The sequence below is a fragment of the Neovison vison genome, chromosome 10 (genome assembly GCF_020171115.1).
Source record: "Neovison vison isolate M4711 chromosome 10, ASM_NN_V1, whole genome shotgun sequence".
In the NCBI taxonomy this organism is placed as follows: Eukaryota; Metazoa; Chordata; class Mammalia; order Carnivora; family Mustelidae; genus Neogale; species Neogale vison.
The window spans coordinates 32,445,916-32,468,774 of NC_058100.1; the positions used below are offsets into that span (position 1 = coordinate 32,445,916).

The 22,859-nt window shown below is 41.7% G+C and overlaps 1 protein-coding gene across 4 annotated transcripts in view; it reads right to left on the reverse strand.

Moving 5' to 3' along the window:
- The window catches only part of NME7 (NME/NM23 family member 7), a 288,348-nt gene that overhangs the window by 60,484 nt on the left and 205,005 nt on the right, over positions 1 to 22,859 (reverse strand). For all 4 annotated transcript variants that reach the window (XM_044266903.1, XM_044266902.1, XM_044266905.1 and 1 more), the window contains exon 11: positions 17,772 to 17,879. In XM_044266903.1, the coding sequence (XP_044122838.1) occupies positions 17,772 to 17,879 (108 nt within the window). The remainder of the gene's footprint in view (positions 1 to 17,771; positions 17,880 to 22,859) is intronic.

Below are 22,859 nucleotides of genomic sequence, written 5' to 3' on the forward strand. Positions count from 1 at the left end.
GGAAACAAAAGCGAAAATAAACTTTTGGGACTTCATCAAAATCAAAAGCTTCTGCACAGCCAAGGAAACAGTCAAGAAAACAAGGGGCAACCCATGGAATGGGAGAAGATATTTGCAAATGACAGTACAGACAAAAGATTGATATTCAGGATCTATAATGAACTCCTCAAACTCATCACACACAAAACAGACAAACACATCACACAAAACAGATAATCATATCAAAACATGGGCAGAAGATATGAACAGAGACTTCTCCAATGAAGAAATATAAATGGCTATCAGACACATGAAAAAATGTTCATCATCACTAGCCATCAGGGAGATTCAAATTAAAACCACATTGAGATACCACCTTATACCAGTTAGAATGGCCAAAATTAACAAGACAGGAAACAACATGTGTTGGAGAGGATGTGGAGAAAGGGGAACCCTCTTACACTGTTGGTGGGAATGCAAGTTGGTGCAGCCTCTTTGGAGAACAGTGTGGAGATTCCTCAAGAAATTAAAAATAGAACTTCCCTATGACCCTGCAATTGCACTACTGGGTATTTACCCCAAAGATACAGAGGGAGTGAAAAGAAGGGCTATCTGTACCCCAATGTTTATAGCATCAATGGCCACGGTCACCAAACTGTGGAAGGAACCAAGATGCCCTTCAACGGACGAATGGATAAGGAAGATGTGGTCCATATACACTATGGAGTATTACGCCTCCATCAGAAAAGATAAATACCCAACTTTTGTAGCAACATGGATGGGACTGGAAGGGATTATGCTGAGTGAAATAAGTCAAGCAGAGAGAGTCAATTATCATATGGTTTCACTTAATTGTGGAGCATAACAAATAACACGGAGGACAAGGGGAAATGGAGAGGAGAAGGGAGCTGAGGGAAATTGGAAGGGGAGGTGAACCATGAGAGACTATGAACTCTGAAAAACAATCTGAGTGTTCTGAAGGGGCAGGGGGTGGGAGGTCGGGGTACCAGGTGATGGGTATTATAGAGGGTACAGATTGCATGGAGCGCTGGGTGTGGTGCAAAAACTATGAATACTGTTATGCTGAAAATAAATTAAAAAAATTTAAAAAAAAAACTAAAAGGAATCAATGCTGATTAGAGACTGCAGACCGGACCAATGATCTGGGAGACAGGAAGATAGAAAGTAACTGAGTTGAGCAGGAAAAAAAAAAAAGAGAGAACGAGAGAGAGAGAGAATATTAAAAAATGAGAATAGGTTAAGGGAACTCAGTGACATCATTAAGTGTAATAAAATTCACATTATAGGGATACCAGAAGGAGAAGAGAGAGAGAATGGGGAAGAAAACTTATTTGAAGAAGTAATAGCTGAAAACTTCTCTTCTCTGGGGAAGAAAACAGACATCCAAGTCGAAGAGGCCAAAGAGCCCTAACAAGATGAACCCAAGGAGGACCAGACCAAGACATGTAATAATTAAAATGCTAAAAGTAGTGACAAGAGAAAAACAGTTACTTGCAAGGGAAACCCCATAAGCCTCTCAGCTGATTTTTAAGCAGAAACTTTGCGTGTCAGCAGAGGGTGGTGTGATATATTCAAAGCATTGGGAAAACAAAACAGAACAAAACAAAACCAACAAGAACACTCTATCCAGCAAGATGATCATTAAGAACAGCAGGAGAGAGGGGCACTTGGATGGCTCAGTCAGTTAAGTGTCTGACTCTTGATTCTGGCTCAGGTCATGATCTCAAGGTGGTGAGACAGAAACCTGCATCAGGCTCCATGCTCAGAATGGAGTCTGCTTGAGATTCTCTCTCCCTCTGCCCCTCCCCCTACATGTGAATTCTCTTTCACTCTAAAATAATAAATAAATATTTAAAAGAATTTTAAAAAAAGAATAGGAAAGATAAATTTCCCAGATGAACAAAAGTTTACAAAGTTCATCTACACTAAACCAGACTTACACAAGTGTTAAAGGAATTCTTTTTTTAAAGAATTCTTTTTTTAAAGGTTTTATTTAGTTATTTGACAGAGACACAGTGAGAGAGGGAACACAAGCAGGGGGAGTGGGAGAGGGAGAAGCAGGCTTCCTGCCAAGCAGGGAGCCCCGTGTGGGGATTGATCCCAGGACCCTGGGATCATGACCTGGGCCGAAGCAGATGCTTAATAACTGAGCCACCCAGGAGCCCTGGGAATTCTTTAAGTAAAAACAAACAGCCATCACCAGAAGTAAGAATATTATGAAAAAAAATTTCACAGGTAAGCAAACATATAGTAAAGGTACAGATTAACCACTTACAAAGCCAATATGAAAGTTAAAACACAAAAGCAGTAAAATCAATTTTATCTACAAAAATTAGGAAAGAGATACACAAAACAAAAGGTTGTAAAATATAACATTATATACATAAAATGGGGAGGGGGGGTAACAATTTAGTGTTTTCAGGATGAGTCTGAACTCAAGGTAAAAAGAAAGGAATCCCAGCTTAACACTAAAGGATGCCACCAAACCACAAGGGAGAGAGCAAAAGAAGGAGAGATAAAAACAGCAGAACCACAAACAACAGCAGGAAACAAAACAACCAAACCCAGAACACGATACAACGGCAGTAAGCACAAAGCTACCGGCAATTGCTTTAAGTAGAAAGAGACTCACTGCTCCAAATTAAAGAACGACTGAAGGGAGTGGAAAAAAAAAAAAAGAACCAAAAAATGTGCTGCCCACAAGAGACTCATATCAGACCTAAAGACACACAGAGGCCAAAAGTGAAGGGATGGAAAACATACCGCATAGATGGAAACACAAAGTATATAAGCAATAGATCCGCCAGAGTAAACGTATATCAGATACAAGTGAAACTTCTGTCCAAGTAGACTGTGAAACAGAAACTACAGCAGAGACAGAGAGCAGCCCCACAAGGGAACTCTAAAGGGAGCGACCCAACAACAGAATGGAACAATGTGAACATCTATGTAGCCAACAGACGAGCACCTAAGTACATGAAGCAAACATGAACAGACAAAAAGGGAGAGCTTGATAGTAATACAGTAACAGCGGGGAACTTTAACATCCCACATACATCAATGGATATATTGCCCAGACAGAAAATAATAAGGAAACAGTGGCTTTGAGCAATACATTAGAGCACAGGGACCTATACACAGATACAGAACATTCCACCCAAAAACAGAATATACATGTTTTTCAAGTGCACATGGCACATTTCCCAAGACAGATCACATGTTAGGCCACAGAATAAGTCTCAACAAATACAAGACTGAAACAATGTCAAGCATCTTTTCCAACCACAACAGTAGAATCTAGTAATCAATTACAAGAAAAAGATGTGGAAAGAACAGACACATAGAAGCTGAACAACATGTTATTAATCAATTAATGGGTTAACCAAGAAATCAAAAGGAATAAAATAATACCTGGAGACAAATGAAAACATAAACACAAGGGTTCAAAACCTTCGATGAAGCAAAAGCAATTCTAGGAGGGAGATTTATAGGGATCCAGGCCTATGTTGCAAAAAATAAAAATCTCATATAAACAATGTAACTCCACACCAAAAGAGCCAGGGAAAACAAGCCCAAAGCTAGCTGAAAGAAGGACATTATAGAGACTAGAGCAGAATAAATGAAATAGAGGCTACGAGACAATAGGAAGGACCGATGAAACCAAGAGCTGCTCTTTAAACAGATAAATAAAATCGACAAACCCGTAGCCAGACTATCAAGAAAAAAATAAACACAAATAAATAAAATCAGAAATGAAGGAGGAGAAATAACAACAGGCACCACCGAAATGCAAACGTTCATAAGCGAATAGCACGAAGTCACCTGCCAACAAACTGGACAGCCTAGGAAAAATGGATACATTCTTAGAAACACATAATCTTCCAAATCTGAATCAGGAAGAAATAGAAACTTTGAACAGACCAATTACTAGCAATTAAATCAGTAATTAAAAATCGCCCAACAAAATCCAGGACCCACAGGGCCTTACAGATGAATTCCAGCAAACATTTAAAGCAGAGTTAATACCTATTCTCAAACTATTCCAAAAATAGGGGAAAGAAAGATTCCAAATTTATTGTATGAGGCCAGCATTAATTACCCTGACACCAAACCAGATAAAGACATTGCAAAAAAAAAAAAAAATTAGAGCCAATATCCCTGATGAACATAGGTGTAAGAATCCTCAGCAAAATATGAGCACACTGAATCTAGCAGTACGCTAAAAATATCATTTCCCACAATCAAGTGGGACTTATTCCCAGGATGCAAGGATAGATCAATATTCATAAATCAGTGTGATACATCACTTTCATAAGAGAAATGATAAGAAGCATGTGATCATATATTAATATTAAGTGTAGAAAAAACATCTCACAAAATACAACATCCATTCATGATAAAAACTAAACAAAGTGGGTTTAAAGGGAACATGCCTCAACATAAACCCACAGCTAATATTACTCAACGGTAAAAAACTGAAAGCTTTTCCTTTTAAGGAGGTCCACTCTCACCACTTTTATTCAACAATGTACTAGAAATCCTACATGCAGCAATCAAGACAATAAAAAGAAATAAAAAATATTCAAATTGGTAAGAGAGAAGTAACACTCACTGTTTTCAGATAACATGTTACTATACATAGAAAATCTGAAATACTCTACCAGAACACTAACAGGTCTGATAAATGAATTCCGTAAAGTTACATGATAGAAAGTTAATATATAGAAATCTGTGGTTTCTAACTAGTAACAAAATAGGAATAAGAGAAATGAAGAGTACAATACCATTTAAATTTGCACAAAAAATAATAAAATACCTAGGAATAAACTTAATCAAGGAGGAGAAAGACTGGTACCCTGAAAACTATAAAATATTGAAAATATTAAAACTGAAGATGACACAACAAATAGAAAGATATACCATGTTCATGGACTGAAAGAATTAATATCATTAAAATACCCATACTACCCAAAGCAATGTACAGATTCAATATGATCCCTATCAAAATACCCACAACATTCTTCACAGAATTAAAACAAGTAATCCTAAAATACCTTGAATAGCCAAAGCAATTTTGAGAATGAGGGTCAAAGCTGGAGTTATCATAAGCACAGATTTCAAGACATACTAAAGAGCCACAGCAATCAAAGCAGTATGCTACCGGCACAAAAGTAGACACAGAGATCAAGAGAACAGGTAGGGAGCCTAGAAATAAACCCATGTTCATGTGCTCAATTAATCTATCACGGAAGAGACAAGAATAAACAATGGGGAAAAGGCAGTCTTTTTAGCAAACGGGGTTTAAAAACAAGACAGCTATTTGCAAAACTGGACCACCTTCTTCCAACACAAAGAAAAATAAACTCAAATGGGGCGCGCCTGGGTGGCTCAGTGGGTTAAAGCCGCTGCCTTCGGTTCGGGTCATGATCCCAGGGTCCTGGGATCGAGCCCCACATCGGGCTCTCTGCTCAGCAGGGAGTCTGCTTCCTCCTCTCTCTCTGCCTGCCTCTCTGCTTACTTGTGATCTCTATCTGTCAAATAAATAAAATCTTAAAAAAAAAGAAAAATAAACTCAAATGGATTGGACTACATGTGAGATGTGAAACCATAAAAATCCTAGAAAAGAACACAGGCAGTGATTTTGCTGACACTGGACATAGCAACATTTGTTTTTTAATAGATATGTCTCCTCAGGCAAGGGAAACAAATGCAAAAGTAAACTACTGGGATTATATCAAAATAAAACACTTCTGCACAAGGGTGCCTGGGTGGCTCAGAGGGTTGAAGCCTCTGCCTTCGGCTCAGGTCATGGTCCCAGGGTCCTGGGATCAAGCCCTACATCGGGCTCTCTGCTCAGCAGGGGGCCTGCTTTCTCCTCTCTGCCAGCCTCACTGCCTACTTGTGACCTCTCTCTGTCAAATAAATAAATAAAATCTTAAAATAAAAACACTTCTGCACAGCAAACGAAACCATCAACAAAACAAAAAGGTAACTACTGAACGGAAGAAGGCATTTGCTATGATATATCCAATAAAGGGGTTCATACCCACAATATATAAACAACTTCTACAAGTCAACAGCAAAAAACCCACAAACAATCTGATTAAAACAGGCAGAGGACCTGAAGAGACATTTTTCCAAAGAAGACATCCACATGGCCAACGGACACATGAAAAGGTGCTCGACATCACTGATCACCAGGGAAATACAAATCAAAACCACAGTGAGCTCTCAGACCTGTCGGAATGGCGAGTGTTGAAAAGACGAGAAAGAACGGGTATTGGCGAGGATGTGGGAAAAAGGGAAATTCCCACGCTGTTGGTGGGAACGCAAATCGGCGCAGCCACTGTGGAAAACGGTATGGAGGTTCCAAATACCATATGATCCAGTAATTCCTCCACTGGGCACCTACCCGAAGGAAACAAAGACATAAATGGAAAAGACAGATGCGCCTGTGTTTACTGCGGCTTTACTGGCAATAGCCAAGATATCAAAGAACTCAAGCGTCCATCGATAGATAAACGGAGAAAGAAGAGGTGGCATCTTTCAACAGTGACCTGCTACGGCGCCACAGAAAAGCACGAGATCATGGCACTTGCAACAACGTGCACGGACGCAGAGGCGTAATGCTAGTGAACTAAGTCAGACAAAGAAGGCAAATACCACGTGATTTCACTTGTGGAATCTAAAAAAACAAAACACACACACAAAAACCAAACACTCTTAAATCAGACAACAGACTGGTGGTTGCGAGAAGGTTGTGGGTTTGAGAAAGGACAAAAAACTGGGGAATTCAGAGGTATAAACCTCCAGCTATAAAATAAGTCACGGAGATGAAACGCACAGCCCAGGGACGATATCAATGACACCGTGGTAAGGTCGGATGGTGACAGATGGTAGCAGCTCCACGTGGTGAGCCTGGAGTAATGTATGTGTACACCGGAATCTAGTGAGACATTATAAGGTAACTGCACTTCAATAAAAAGATAAAGTGGCATCAACCACACTAACTACTTACGTCCCTAAGGCTTGTCCCTTTCTGGATTGAAGATAACCAACGCGAAGAGAGCTGGAGGCAGGGCTGTATCTGAGAGCGGGAGGGACCCACGGGCCTGAAAACTCCCTGCATGGAATGCGACAGTGACGGCCTGGATATTACAGCACTAGTGGATGGAGACACTTCCGTGAAGTGAACAGTTACTATGACTATTGGGAGTAAGTTTTTCTAAGACTTCATAAGTAGAGATCCATTACTGCTGTGAACGGAAAACTAAATTCCTACCTATGCTAAACAAGAGACACAGGAGGGCCCCTTTCTTAGGCAGGGTGTGGACCACCTGGGGTAAAGTAATCAAGTATTCCAGCAGAAGGGGCTCTCCACGCGACACGGCAGGAACCGGACACTGCTCCTTAGTCCAAGATTCCTTTATCTGAGAAAATATCAATTCTTCACTACTAACTGGGCCATAAAGAATTAGAATTTGATGGCCTAACACGAATTATATTTTCAGGATACTTTTAAGGTTAATGGAGAGACTCTCAAACTACTACCTTTGAGAGGACAAAAACCTGTGCAAACCATCAGCTTTCTGCACACACAGAGCTCAGGTTGTAGCTGTGCACAGCCAGCAGGGACACAAGCAGTAGACTTTTCCGACAACTGGTAAATGGAGGAAGTAGGGGATGCGGCACTACAAAGCGGGCTCACCTCATCAGGGTGTGACATCCCAGCTGCATGTGAAAAAGAAGGGGATGGAAGCACGTTGTCGTCGTTCATGAAATGCTCCCCCAGTAACAGACATTGACTAAAAGCCTGTGGTATGCTAGGCAGGGGCTAGAGATTCTCAAGTCTGAGAGATCCGGACCCTCAAGGCACTTACACAGTCAGCAGCGGGGAGAGATAGGACTCAGTCCCTCGCACACCCGTGCATCACATGTCCCTGTTAAGTGGTGAGTGCAGAGCTGAAGAACCTGACGAGGACTGTTCTCAGCATGAGAGACCCAAGGCCTCTGTCCTTGTCAGCCCTGAAACACATTAATACATGTGTGTGTGTACACATACACACACACACACACACACACACACACACAGCCAGGCCTCTAGTCATTCCCGGAGAGGGCGTATGGCAGCCTCAACACGGAGATGTCCAAGAAATCCAGGTGATCAACCAGGTCATGACTGGCTCCTTCCCAGGAGGCCACAGAGCCCCCCAGTCAGAGGCTGGCCTGCCCTGGAGGCATAGTAACACTTGGTGGCAGCTGAATCCATGGAGAGGGGCTACAGATCCCTTCAAATCCCAGAGGTTGCCGCTGTTTCCAATTCTAGGGCCTGGAAGCAAGATAACCTCTTGGCCAGCCCACTGACAGGGTCTAGGTTTCCTCAAAAGCAGAACCACAGCCAACTTTTCTCCAAAACATACAGCAGTTTCCGAATGCGAGTTTAATGGTCTATATCAGAATCGCCTGATCATTGTAGCTCCAAAAACATGCGGGGGCCACAAGGCCACCCGCTAAGACTGTTTGTGAGGATGAAATGGCGGAGCCTGGGCTCTGGAGGCTGTGGAGCTGCTGTACCAGGCCAACTGCCCAATTCAAACCGCTAACTATGGGGCAGGAAAGCAACTACTAACTGGTAACATCCCACCCACCAAGAGGGAGGCCGTTCTGGTCACCTATTTACCCTCATCCTTTTACTTTCCCATGGCTCTGGGGTCCCTCTTCCCTCCATCAGTCTCTCACTGTCCTTGCTTCCTCCAGCCCCTCAGTCTCAAAGTAAACTCCCTGGAAACTTGAACTTCTACACCAGGCCTCCCAGCCTTAAATGAAACCTGGATATCCCTGAAGGTATCACGTCTTTGGGGCCGTGGGTGAAGGGTCTCTAGCCAGGACTGTAGAAGTAGGAAGTGGACTCTGACCTCTGCCATCTGGCTAGATATTCATTTCTCCTTGTTGCTGTCACACCACAGGTTCACTAACTCTACTTTCGCTGAAAACTTTAGGCTTTAGGGGCGCCTGGGTGGCTCAGTGGGTTAAGCCTCTGCCTTTGGCGTGGGTCATGATCTCAGGGTCCTGGGATGGAGCCCCATATCGGGCTCTCTGCTCAGCGGGGAGCCTGCTTCCCTCTCTCATTCTGCCTGCCTCTCTGCCTGCTTGTGATCTCTGTCTGTCAAATAAATAAATAAAATCTTAAAAACAAAAACAAACAAAACCCTTTAGGCTTTGGATCACCATTTTCCTCTCCACTCCCAGTCGTGACCACAGGGACTTTAATTTCATTCATCACTGAAGGCTCCACATCTCTGGTGGTTTCCATTCCATGCTGGTCCCCTCTTCCATGGCCACACCCTGAACCTTCCCATCCACGAGGAGCTCCTCCTCTGAAGTTCTGAACTGAGACGAGTCTAAGCTGACCACAACTCCCACCTCTGGTGTTCCAGGACCCCGTCCATAAGGCTCAGAAAGGCTTCGAGTTCCTCTTTCTTTTATTCCAGCACCTCCTCCCTCCGTATCTCCCATGACGCATGACTCGCGAACCTCCTCAGTGGTCTTGCTTCGTGCGCCCACCTGCCAAACCTTCACGCTGCTCCTTCCACGTGCACACGAGGAAAGCAGTCAGTTCATGATACACATAGTATCTCAAATCAGCGGAGTCCTAAATATCACCCAGAAATCTGTATTTTGTGATCAGCTCTTTCTCCATGGCTGTTTCAAACCTTCTCCACTGTCCTTTATTCAAACTCCTGGTGGATGTTTTGGAGCTTGGACTAGTAATAGGGTGTCCAAGCTCCAAAACATCTGCCACCAGGAGTTTGAATAAAGGACAGTGGAGAAGGTTTGAAACAGCCATGGAGAAAGAGCTGATCACAAAATAGTGATCAAACTAGTAATAAACTAGTTTATTAAACTAACAAACTAGTAATAGGGTGTCCAAGCTCAATATCACGGAGAAGTCACTGAATACACACAGCACATGTGTTCTGTGTTATACCAGGAGCCGGGGAATTTCCCACACATACTCTCACACATGAATACTTCTAAGCAGTGTGAACAATCACACTATGTAGGTTGTAGAAAAATTATACACAAGATCAGGTTAGGCTTTGCCATCAGATTTATGGAAGAACTCTGGTTTTCAGAAATTCGGGTATCACAGACAACGCCGGTAGCCTCCATCACCTTCACTTGGAGAAGGGGGTTAATCTCATCTCATTGCCACAGGTTACCCTCCACATCCAACTAGTCTCTGAGGCTGTCAGTTCAGCCCCCTAAATGTCTACTGAAGCTCAGTGCTTTGAGCTATTCCTACTATCACATCCGTTCAGGCTACCAGAATCTTCCCCTAAATTACCTCCACAGCCTTCTACCTGGTCTCTCTCCCTCCAGACTGACTGTCTCCCCTCATCCTCCCTAATCCCCTTGATCTCTTCTCCATCCTGCAGCCAGAGTGATCCCTGGGACACAGATATGACTGTGCTATTCCCCCGTGTAAAACATTTATTTGGATTCCTCTTGCCCTCTGGATAAAGTTCAGATGTCTCAACATTTTACAAGGCCCTTGATGACTTTCCTAGCCTTATCTCGTCATTATGCACCTCAAGGTCAGTCTCAGCCTTACCAAACTATTTTTAAATTCCTTAGAGAAAGCTGTTTGCTCTTGTCTTTGAACAAGTTGTTCCCTCTTTAACGATGTGCTAGTAAAAACCACAACTCTTCCTTTGAGATACAAACTAAAACTAAAGATAAATTATAAGAATCAGTGTGTGCAGAGACCCATGCTAACCACAGCCAAGAAATCCAGGCCTGTTCAATTAACTTACTCCTATACCTTGTTTACTTCTGGTTAATGCTTGATTAATTCTCTTCCAGAGTGTACTAGAACAAGAATTAATGCAGAAATAATTATATATCCAATTTTAGATTTGTTTTGCTTGACTATTTGTATCTACAATGAGATATTTTATAAATGTTTTAAGAGACCTGTTTATTTATTTTAGTGAGAGAGAGCACGTGCCGGGGTGGGGAGGGGCAGAGGGAGAGGGTGAGAGCGAACCTCAAGGAGCTGAGTGTGGAACCCTACACGGGGCTTCATGTCACAGCCCTGCGAATGACGACTCGAGCTGAAATCAAGAGTCTGATGCCCAACTCTGGGCCACACTGGTGCCCCTATTTTATAAACAGCAAACATTCTTTTTTTATAACCACAAAAGTGATATAACCAATTTACAGAACATTTGGGAAACCGAAACAGAGGGAAGCTCCGTATTTTCATGATTCTCAGAAACAAGGACCAGGACTGTGGTCTCGCGCACGGTGAGCTCCGTGAGCGCGGGGCTGGGCGTACCCGCTCGCTGCTGCGTCCCCAGCGCGGTTTTTAATGTTAAAAAGTGTAACTAGAGTGCAATTGCAGGGTCATAGGGAAGCTCTATTTTTAATTTCTTGAGGAATCTCCACACTGTTCTCCAAAGAGGCTGCACCAACTTGCATTCCCTCCAGCAGTATAAGAGGGTTCCCCTTTCTCCACATATTTACCCCAAATTCACAGATGTCGTGAAAAGAAGGGCCATCTGTACCCCAATGTTTATAGCAGCAATGGCCACGGTCGCCAAACTGTGGAAAGAACCAAGATGCCCTTCAACGGACGAATGGATAAGGAAGATGTGGTCCATATACACTAGGGAGTATTATGCCTCCATCAGAAAGGACGAATACCCAACTTTTGTAGTAACATGGATGGGACTGGAAGAGATTATGCTGAGTGAAATAAGTCAAGCAGAGAGACTCAATGATCATATGGTTTCACTTATTTGTGGAGCATAACAAATAACATGGAGGACAAGGGGAGATGGAGAGGAGAAGGGAGTTGAGGGAACTTGGAAGGGGAGGTGAACCATGAGAGACTATGGACTCTGAAAAACAACCTGAGGGTTTTGAAGGGGCGGGGAGGTGGGAGGTTGGGGTACCAGGTGGTGGGTATTATAGAGGGCACGGATTGCATGGAGCACTGGGTGTGGTGAAAAAATAATGAATACTGTTTTTCTGAAAATAAATTAATTTAAATTTTAAAAAGTGTAACTAGATGAATGAACGAATGATGTGTCATTTTGACGAGCAGAGTTCAAAATTGAAACACATTTTCCACCGTCTACCTACTTAGCAACTTTGGGAATTTCAATTTCTGCACATGTGAAGTGTTGGTTGTTCCCATGAAGATAATCAGAAAACGAGGGTCCTGGGAACGGGCTGTGGAAGCACCGTGAGCAGCGCAGCGGCTCTGGGGAAGGAGAGGGAAGGAGAGCGCGGAACCGGGAAGTGCCCTCAGCAACCGAGGGAGCAGCGGGCTCCGGAGCAGAGCAGGGATGGCAAGGTCAACACCAGGTCGCAGACCTCACACAGCAGCATGGACAACGGGGAGCCAACAAAGGACTCTTCTGTAGCATTATATGCTGTTCAGCAAAGTCAGCGTGTTGGTGTCTTATTAGAAATGTACACAGAAACCATCCAGAAAAACTTCTGGCGAGCAAAGCTTTAAACGGGCCAATTACATTAGAATCTCTGCCTGTTATTGTCAAAAGTACCAGGGCCCCGAAAGTCAAGGAAAATCGGAGGGAAGTTCTACATTGAAAGAAACTAAGCAGAGAACGAAATGCCATGAGGGATTCTGACCTGGATTCTTCTGCTACTAAAACACATCACGGAGACAAGGGGAGATATTTGAATGGAGTTTAAATTTTTATGATGACAATGTATCCGTGTTCATTTCCCGATCTGGGTACTCATAATGCGATTGTGTAGCAAAATGCCCCTTTATGTTAAAAAAATATATACACTGAAATACTCAGAGATATGGGGCATTATGGTGAGCTTAATCCCAAATGTTCCTGAAATTTTTTTTACTCTACTTACAACTTTTCTAAAAGTTTGAAGTTATTTCAAAAGAAAAATCATTAGAATCTCTAAGGATAGCTCTGGGCATTGGTATTTTTAAAAATGGTCTAGGCAATTCCTATATGCAACCAAGGCTGGACTCCATTGCTGCGGTCTCCACCATCATTTAAAAAAAGGTTATATACTTTTGCACGGAGTGCGTGAACCATAATTTATCTCATGAAACCCTTCCCTCTTTTTCCTCAAAAATGATTAATGGAGGAGCTTTTATGTGCTGGGCAAGACAGTCTTATGGGGACATATATGAGCAAAAGACAAGGGGCGATAATAATAATAATTGCTATCTCTTGTTGCGCAATCACTCAGTGCTGGGCACCGTGCCATCTGACAGGCCAGGCAGTTCATCTTGTGGAAGGAGGAAACCTGGCTCGATGAAATGAGTAACTTGCCCCAGGAGCAGAGCTGTGTCAGCTCTTGGCTATGCTACTGTGTTAGCAGGAAGCAAAATGCTAGGCAAACACACATACGGAAGGACCTCTGATGCAGACCACAGGTATCAAAAAAGCCTTCTCAGAGGAGGGATCATCAGATATACCTTTGACATGCATGTTATTTCCGATTTAATTACCCTACATACTCCTTCAATGAACATCTGTGCAGATAACTTTCTATTTCGCAGTCCTGCGGCCATCTCCCCCTTTGGTTAGATTATAAGAAGCAGAATTCGGGAACAAATGGCAAAAACCCATGGCTTACATACCTGTTTCCATGTAGCTACCAATAGCAATATAAGGGTAAAGCTGTTTAACCGTAGCTTTACCAGCAGTGGACAGTGATACTTAAAAAATTCTTTGTCCTTCTAGTATCCAAAATCTTATCAAACTTATCAAAGAACAAATAATCCAGCCAAGAAATGGGCAGAAGACATGAACAGACATCTCAGCAAAGAAGACATCCAGATGGGCACAGACACATGAAAAAGTGCTCCATATTGCTCGGCATCGGGGAGATACAAATCAAAACCACAGTGAGGGGCGCCTGGGTGGCTTAGTCGTTAAGCGTCTGCCTTCGGCTCAGGTCATGATCGCAGGGTCCTGGGATCGAGCCCCGCATCGGGCTCCCTGCTCAGCGGGAAGCCTGCTTCTCCCTCTTCCACTCCCCCTGCTAGTGTTCCCTCTCTCACTGCATCTCTCTCTGTCAAATAAATAAAATCTTCTAAAAAAAACCCCAGAAAACAAAAAACAAAACAAAACAAAACCACAATGAGATACCACCTCACACCAGTCAGAATGGCTAAAACTAACCAGTCAGGAAATGACAGATGCTGGCGAGGATGCGGAGAAAGGGGACCCTCCTACACTGTTGGTGGGAATGCAAGCTGGTGCAGCCACTCTGGAAGACAGCATGGAAGTTCCTGAAAAAGTTGAAAACAGAGCTACCCTATGACCCCGCAATTGCACTACTGGGTATTAACCCTAAAGATAAAAACATAGTGGTCCGAAGGGGCACGTGCACTCGAATGTTCATAGCAGCAGTGTCCACAATAGCCAAACTATGGAAAGAGCCTAGATGTCCATCAACAGATGAGTGGATAAAGAAGATGTGATACACACACACACACACACAAATACTATGCAGCCATCAATAACACACAAAATCTTGCCATTTGCAACAACATGGATGGAACTAGAGGATATTATGCTAAGCAAAACAAGTCAATCAGAGAAAGACAATTATCATATGATCTCTCTGATATGAGGAATTTGAGAGGCAGGGCAGGGGGTTGTGGAGGGAACGGAAGGAACAAACCAAACGAGATGGGATGGGGAGCGAGACAAACCATAAGAGACTCTGAATCTCATGAAACAATTGAGGGTAGCTGCGGATGGTGGGTAGGGATAGGATGATTGGATTATGGACATTGGGGAGGGAATGTGCTATGGTGAGTGCTATGAAGTGTGTAAGCCTGATGACTCACAGACCTCTACCCTTGGGGCAAATAATACATTTTTTGTTAATTTAAAACATAATTTAAAAAAATTATTTGCCCATAGTAAAAAACTAGTACTTCTTTGATTACTAGTTTAGCTATACATTTTGCCATTAATGCTCTCTTTAAAGTTCAAATTTAAGATCTTTAGAGTTACTGCTTATCAGGGATATTACCAGTGAAATAACATTATAGATGTCTCATATCACAGATGCTGTCATTTATTCCTACAATCACAAAAATGGGTATGTCACAATTAGGAGCATCCAAATACAGCAGATTCTATATTCATGCTAAGATACTTGACCTCTGAAACTTACTGTGAGCTCAGTGAGGATAGGAGATATGTCTCCTTTTGATTCTGAAATCCTATCACAATGTCAGCAAGAAATACATACTATAATCACTTGCTACGAGAATAAGTACCTAAAACAGAAGGAGACAAAGTATGAATTGAGACCGTACCTCCTAAGGTCTATACATGACACAAATGAACTCAGTTCAGTAAACATCCCATGAGGAAGAGATACGGAGAAGCAAACTCTTCCATTTCCCTGGCTCCCACGTATACAGAAAGCCTACAACCCAGTGTGCCAATACGAGTTCTGGTGTATGCCTTTCGTCCCAGCAGCTTCTCTGATTGGAACTGCCTTTCAAAAAGGCCCTCGATTAGACAATACATGTTATGATCACCCTACATCAAAGATGCTTCCTTCATGAGTAGCCACATAAAGTGCTTCCCTGATCAGAAAGCTCGTGTTTCCACATCACTCTGAATTTCACCTTGAAGACCTATGGACAAATAACTGCTCTGGCTTCTACTTTACCATTTAAAGCCATGTAGCAATCCACAAACTGTTAATCCCAACAGGAAGAACATCCCTTGGTTACATCAGAATTCTTTATTCTATTTTGCTGATAAAAGTGAGGCATGGAAAGAAAAAGTCACTTATCCAAGGTCGTATCAATTATGAGTCTGCAGCCACATGAAAGGAGGCTGCTGAAGCCCCAACTTCTGGTTTTTGGTTAATTCTCTGAACCACAGTCATTAACTTACAATTAAATCTCCTGTGCAGTTAGGTTAGAAAGATTTAGTAAAATCATTTAGTAGACAGCTTTGTAAACTACAGGTGGTAGTAATCCATTCCAAGTTGTACAAACACAATCAAGGACATACCTTGATCATATTTTTCATGAACATAAATTTCTTGATTAACATTTTGGTCTCACTGAACAACAGTCTGTACTTAAACCTGCCCTACAGATCTGAAACTATCATAAGGTGAAGTGAATATTTATAAAACAGGGGAAAATTTTAAATAAACATACTACTTTGGGTAATTAAAAAATGAAGTTTGTTACCATTTTATAGTTCAAAAGTATGTCAGAATTCATAACAGAGTTCATAGTTTGGTAAAATGACACTCCCACATTATTGCTGGTTTACCACATTAACATCGTGGCTTATAGCAGAAAACCTCAATGGAGTTAACACACTCATTCTCCATAGCAACAAGATAAAAAACTGATGGGAATAAATGCAATGCGCTGCGTCCCAGCCCCCGCGGAAAAGAGACGCTGTGCCTGCACGAAAGGCGAGGCGTCCACCAACACAGAAGGGAGGTCACCGGTACAGCCGCATCAGTGCCACACTCGTTCACAAACATACCGTCGGTCGGGCCCCATGTGCCTCCTGTGGGGATGGGGTAAAACACTGGCTGAACGTTCACGAGAAGGAATACACTTAAGAGAATAAGGAAACCTTTCAAGGTATAAATAAAGTGCAATACTGGAAATAGCCTTTGCCGGCACAGGCTGACGGCATAAAACCGAAAGTTTGGAAACAGACAGACATGGGCGAATACTCAGTAAATGAAAAGGAACATGAAAGCACGGAAGGATTTAACGACGTCGTGACAGCCGCCTAGTCCACGCCTGCCAAACTCCAGGTGCACTGAATGTTTCCGTGTCAGAAAATGAAAGGAAAATATGGGTGAAGACCCTTCTACGTATGACTTCAAAGGCAGAAAAAAACCAATCGATAAATGTGACATAAAATAGAAATAACACTCTAAGATTCATAGACATACTGAGGATATCCATCATTTCTCTGTCATTTATGCCATCATCACTAATTTATCATGTGTCTTCATTTCAGTTCAGTTCCTTCGGACATACAAAAGTTAAAAAAAACTGTAAAACTTAAAAAAAAACCTTTTTTCTTTAAAGTTTTTTTTGCTTTTGGGCTAGAAATGACCTTTTAAAAACCAAACCAGACTGGAGCGCCTGGTGGCTCAGTCAGGGGAGTGTCCGACTCTTGATCTCAGCTTAGATCTTGCTCTCAGGGACATGAGTTCAGGCCCCGTGCTGTGCTCTGTGCTGGGTGTGGAGCCTTATGCCAACGTATTCAAGTTGCTTTGGAGATTAAAAGAATTACTTGATATAAAGCATTTATGTATCATGCTAGAACCCAGCATATAAAGAGTCAGTAAATGGTAACTTTTACTTTGAATGTTATTGCATATCGGACTTCTCAATTTTGTTGATGTATTTTTATGACTAGAAACTTCTGGTAATTAAAAATTTTAAAAACTTCTGTTTTTAAAACAAATTTCACATTATTTAATGAGTGCTATAGTTTCTCATTTTTTAAATTATTTTTCAATGTATGCATTAAAACACTGGCCCATATATGCCAACATATGCCAATCACAGACGTACCTTAATTCCCTGTGACGGGTATATGGGCATTGTACAACCTGGTCATATTCCAGTCTGAAGCGCTCAGGAGGCCAGGTAATAGTATAATCCAAGAATATTAAAACGTTTCTTATGAACCAGAAGTGCTGAGATGATGAGTTTGAAATATAAACAGGATGTTTGCTCTTTATCTTACCTCTAAGAGGCCGTCCTCTGGTAGATCGGTACAGTGAACGGCATTCTGGATCTTAGTTTTACCGAAGATGGCTCGGAGGGTTCCAGGGCGTAGATGCCGGGCAATTTCCTGTTAAATACACATTCACATATAAAGTCAGTCATTCAGGGTCAATAAGGAAAACACCAGCTACTTGAAGCTCTTGAATTATCTGCTTATGAAACACATGTATGCATTGATGGCACTGATTATTTCTGGAAATAGCATGAATGTATTAAAACTTTGAGCAATGAGACATTTCAGGTCACTCAGAAGGCTTTTTTGTGGCCTCATGTAAAGTCTAGAGGGTAACAATAACTACATCTCTTTATCAATAGATCATGGAAAAATCACACGAAACAGGATCCTAGTCTATTAATGTGAAAGACTTGTACAACTTGATTTATAATGAATTAGTTTGCTGGCCCTGATTTTAAAAGATTTTTCAAAATGCTCCAGTTGCATCAGCTTAGTACCAGCTCCCAGTAGAGGAAAGAACGGGTTACAAATAACTCAAAACTGTAAGAGAAATAAGAGGTTAAAAAATTAAAGATGGGGAGTATTAATGACCTACTTTATTAGCTTTATCTTATTCTAAGTGAAACATTTCCAAAACCTATATTTTAATTTTGACATATATATACAAAAAGCGTATTTAATACATATGAATATTTTTTAAATTAATTAATTAATTAATTTTTATTTTTAATTCCAGTATAGTTAACATACAGTGTTATATTAGTTTCAGGTATACAATATAGTGATTGAACAATTCTATACATTACTCCGTGCTCACCATGCTAAGTCTACTCTTTTTTTTTTTTAGATGCTATCAATTTTATTTTTTTCCAATTTATTTATTTTCAGAAAATCATTATTCATTATTTTTTCACCACACCCAGTGCTCCATGCAATCTGTGCCCTCTATAATACCCACCACCTGGTACCCCGACCTCCCACCCCCCCGCCACTTCAAACCCCTCAGATTGTTTTTCAGAGTCCTTAGTCTCTCATGGTTCACCTCCCCTTCCAATTTACCCCAACTCCCTTCTCCTCTCTCACACCCCTTGTCCTCCATGCTATTTGTTATGCTCCACAAATAAGTGAAACCATATGATAATTGATTCTCTCTGCTTGACTTAAGTCATATGAATGTTTTTTAAAAGGGGAGTAAATACCTGTGTACCCAGTACTTAGCTAAAGTAAAATAACACACTTAAAAGTTCCCCGTATGAGATTTCATGCAGACTCTGTTCTATCCCACACCTCCCTCTACCCAGAAGCACCCATTAGTCTTGATTTTATTTAAAGATTCCTTGGTTTGTTTAGTTTTCAAAACACTGTTTTTCGGTGTTTGTTGTGGTCAGCTGTAATTCATTTTTATTACTATACGAACCCAATATGCAATTGAGCACATTTTATCTATTTTCCTATTGATAGACATTCAGCTCATTCTCCTCTTCTTGCTTTGACAGACACGCACACCCAAAGTCATACACAATTCTGCTACAAGAATTCTAATGTGTAGTATGACGCGTGTGTACAAGAGTCTTCTCTGGATTACGGCAAATGCATATTCAATCTTACGAAGTACTGCCAAACCATTTTTTAAGTGCTTGTAACAATTGCCCTCAGTCATCAGTGCACAAGAATTCCTACCACCCACGTCAAAATCCACATTTGATATTGGCTGACTTTTTAATGTTGCTATTCTAGTGGGTGTGAAATGGTGTCTCATTGTGTGTTTGGCTCACATTTCCCTGATTCCTAAAGAAGGCTAATGTCCTTTCATATACACCTGGGTGGCTCACTGGGTTAAGCCTCTGCCTTCGGCTCAGGTCATGATCTCAGGGTCCTGGGATCGAGTCCCGCATCGGGCTCTCTGCTCAGCGGGGAGCCTGCTTCCTCCTCTCTCTCTGCCTGCCTCTCTGCCTACTTGTGACCTCTCTCTGTCAAATAAATAAATAAAATCTTAAAAAAAAAGACATCTTTATAAAAAAAGAAAGAAAGAAAAACACTTCGATAAACTAGAAAACTATGATGGCTGTATATTACATTCATGTCTTTCATTCTGTTCCCCCTAATTCTCCTGACGATTAAGCACCTGATATTACAGACCTTCTCTACTTACGTGGTGGTAAGCTGGCTTCTGGGAAGACGTACTCTGTGAAATCATGAGGGTGAGTACTAATTTGCCTTTTCTTACAATTTCAGTTAGGAGGAAAACACTTGAAAAGGATTCCATCCGAGTGCGCTGTTTCTTGGGACTTTCCTTCGCCTACTTTATTCGGCATTCACCATCTTCGTTAAAGTATCACTTTCGTGTAACTGACTATATGTACAACACCTGAATTCTAAAGAGCAGAGTGTGTGTGTGTGTGTGTGTGTGTGTGTGTGTGTGTGTGGTGGCTGGGGGAGGGGGTCATTGTTAATGCATAATCACATCTCACCGTGGTGAGAGGTGTTCTCTTTGGTCATCTTTTGAAGGAGTTTGTTGGGATTTTCTTTGCAGTCAGTTTTAGTCCGTTGTCTCAAGGGCAGCTGGGAAGAATACTGTCGCAGGTTGCATTTTCTGGACGCCAACTCTGAGGCAGAGAGCTGCATACAGGAAGTTTACTGGGAGGTGGTCTCAGGATCTACACTTGTGGAGAAGTGAGGAACGTGGGATTGGGCAGAGGGACAAGCTGAAGTGCAACGAGCAACAGCAGCCGCCTCAGACAATCCTACAGGGAGTTCCGGAGCTACGATGACCTTCAGAGTCATCCTGAACGGAAGCAAACAGGTGAGGCCCCCATCTCTCCAAACTGACAAGCCACTGGATATGGGCCACTCCGGGGAAGGGGCCATGACCTTGCGCAAGGCGACTTTCTTTAATAGAAGGCTATACTGGGAAGACTTACCGAATCACTGTGAGCTGCCAGCACAGGGCTGGGGAATGGGCACCTCAGTCCTGAAGGTGAGAAAGGGATCTGAGTGGCCCTCCACAGCCTCTTCTGCTGACACACACACACACACCCCCGCATGCTGCATACACAGCATATATGACAAATACGGTGCAGACCACTGCGATCTGATTACCATTCTTTCTAGGTAATGAATTTTTTCTCTTTTCTGGAAGGTTTTGCATTCTCCCTTCAGCGAGGCGTTGGGTCATTTGCCAGTCATTCTGCTCCAGTCTGTTGACTGTTGTCCACTTCAGTGTGAAGAGCTACTCTTTAGTCCGCTTCTGTCTCTTGCACTGTTTTCTCTCCCTCATGCCACGCCTTCTTTCCTTTTGCTATTTCTATGAAATAAATGTTGAAACTTCTGGTTCTGTATTCCCTCTCTCTTTTATTATATACTTTCCATCTAACTGTCTTTTTGTATTATATTCTGGGAGAATTCTTCTGTTTGATCTGTTATCTGATATTTATTTATATTTATTTTTTATTATGTAAAACTGATTTGTTTTTAAACTGGGTTCATGGTGCAACTGTACTAATCTATTTTTTAAACTTCAAAAATTGGGTGTTGAGCTTGAGAAGTTCTTTACAGGTCTTGGATACTAGTTCTTTCTGTGATAATGTCATTTGCAAATATCTTCTCCTATTCCATGGGTTGCCTTTTAGCTTTACTGACTGTTGTCTTTGCTGTGCAGAAGCTTTTTATTTTGATGAAGTCTCAAAAGTTAATTGTTGCTTTTGTTTCCTTTCCCTTTGGAGACATGTCTTGAAAGAAGTTGCTGTGGCCAATGTCAAAGAGGTCACTGCCTATGTTCTCCTCTAGGATTTTGATGGATTCCTGTCTCACGTTGAGGTCTTTCATCCATTTCGAGTTTATCTTTCTGTGTGGTGTAAGTGAATAGTCCAGTTTCATTCTTCTGCATGTGGCTGTCTAATTTTCCCAGCATTACTTACTGAAGAGATTGTCTTTTTCCCATTGGATATTTTTTCCTGATTTGTAAAGACTAGTTGACCATAGAGCTTAGGGTCCATTTTTGGAGTCTCTATTCTGTTTCACTGGTCTATCTGTCTTTTTTGTGCCAGTACCATGCTGTCTTGGTGATCACAGCTGTGTAATACAGCATGCAATCAGGTAACGTGATGCTCCCAGCTTTGGTTATCTTTTTCAGCATTCCCCTGGCAATTTGGGGTCTTTTCTAGTTCCATAAAAATTTTAGGATTGTTTCAGTTCTCTGAAAAATGACGATTGTTTTTTGGTCGGGATGGCACTGATGACGTAAATTGCTCTGGGCAGCACAGGCGTTTTCACAACATTTATTCTTCCAGTCCATGAGCTTGGAATGTTTTACTATCTCTTTGTGTTTTCCTCAATTTCTTTCATGAGTGTTCTGTAGTTTCTAGAGTATAGATCCTCTACCTCTCTGGTTAGGTTTATTCCTAGGTGTCTTATGGTTTTTGGTCTTGTTTAAAATTTTCAGTATCTACAATTATTTTTTTATGGGTCTGACATTCCCTAAATCTCTCTGAGGGTACTGACTCTCTTATTTTGAAGATTGTTAGCTCTATTAATTTGCTTTCCTTAGGCACTGGTTTTGTGACAGTTCTGGATCCACAGTGCCGTCTGCAATGTTAAAGCACACTCATCTTACTGATATTCTGTTTCCCCAAACCCTTTGAGCCACTTCAATTCACTGTTCATGCTGCTAACAATTTGCACCTACAATGCAGACATTATCATGCTACTCACTTCTTATGGCCTATGCTCCTTAGTGTGGTATCCAAGGTCCTCTACATTTTGCCCAGACCTACCTTGCAGGCCTCATTCACACCTTCCTGAAAGCTTAAATCCACTAACATCATCTCCTCTATAAAACTTAACTTGAATTCTTCCCAGAGTAATCTTCCCTTTTCCATTGTTTCAACAGGAATTTATGCTCCAATTACAGACCTCTGACTTGCATTTCATATGGTTTGTGTGTGTGTGTGTGTGTGTGTGTGTGCCTATTTTAGAAAGTTCCCATTAGACTCTCAACCTTTAACATAATAAAAAACTTCTCTGATATTCTAAGTCTTATTTATAAACACACAGTAAATGTTCACTAAATACTTGTTGACTGACATAAAATGG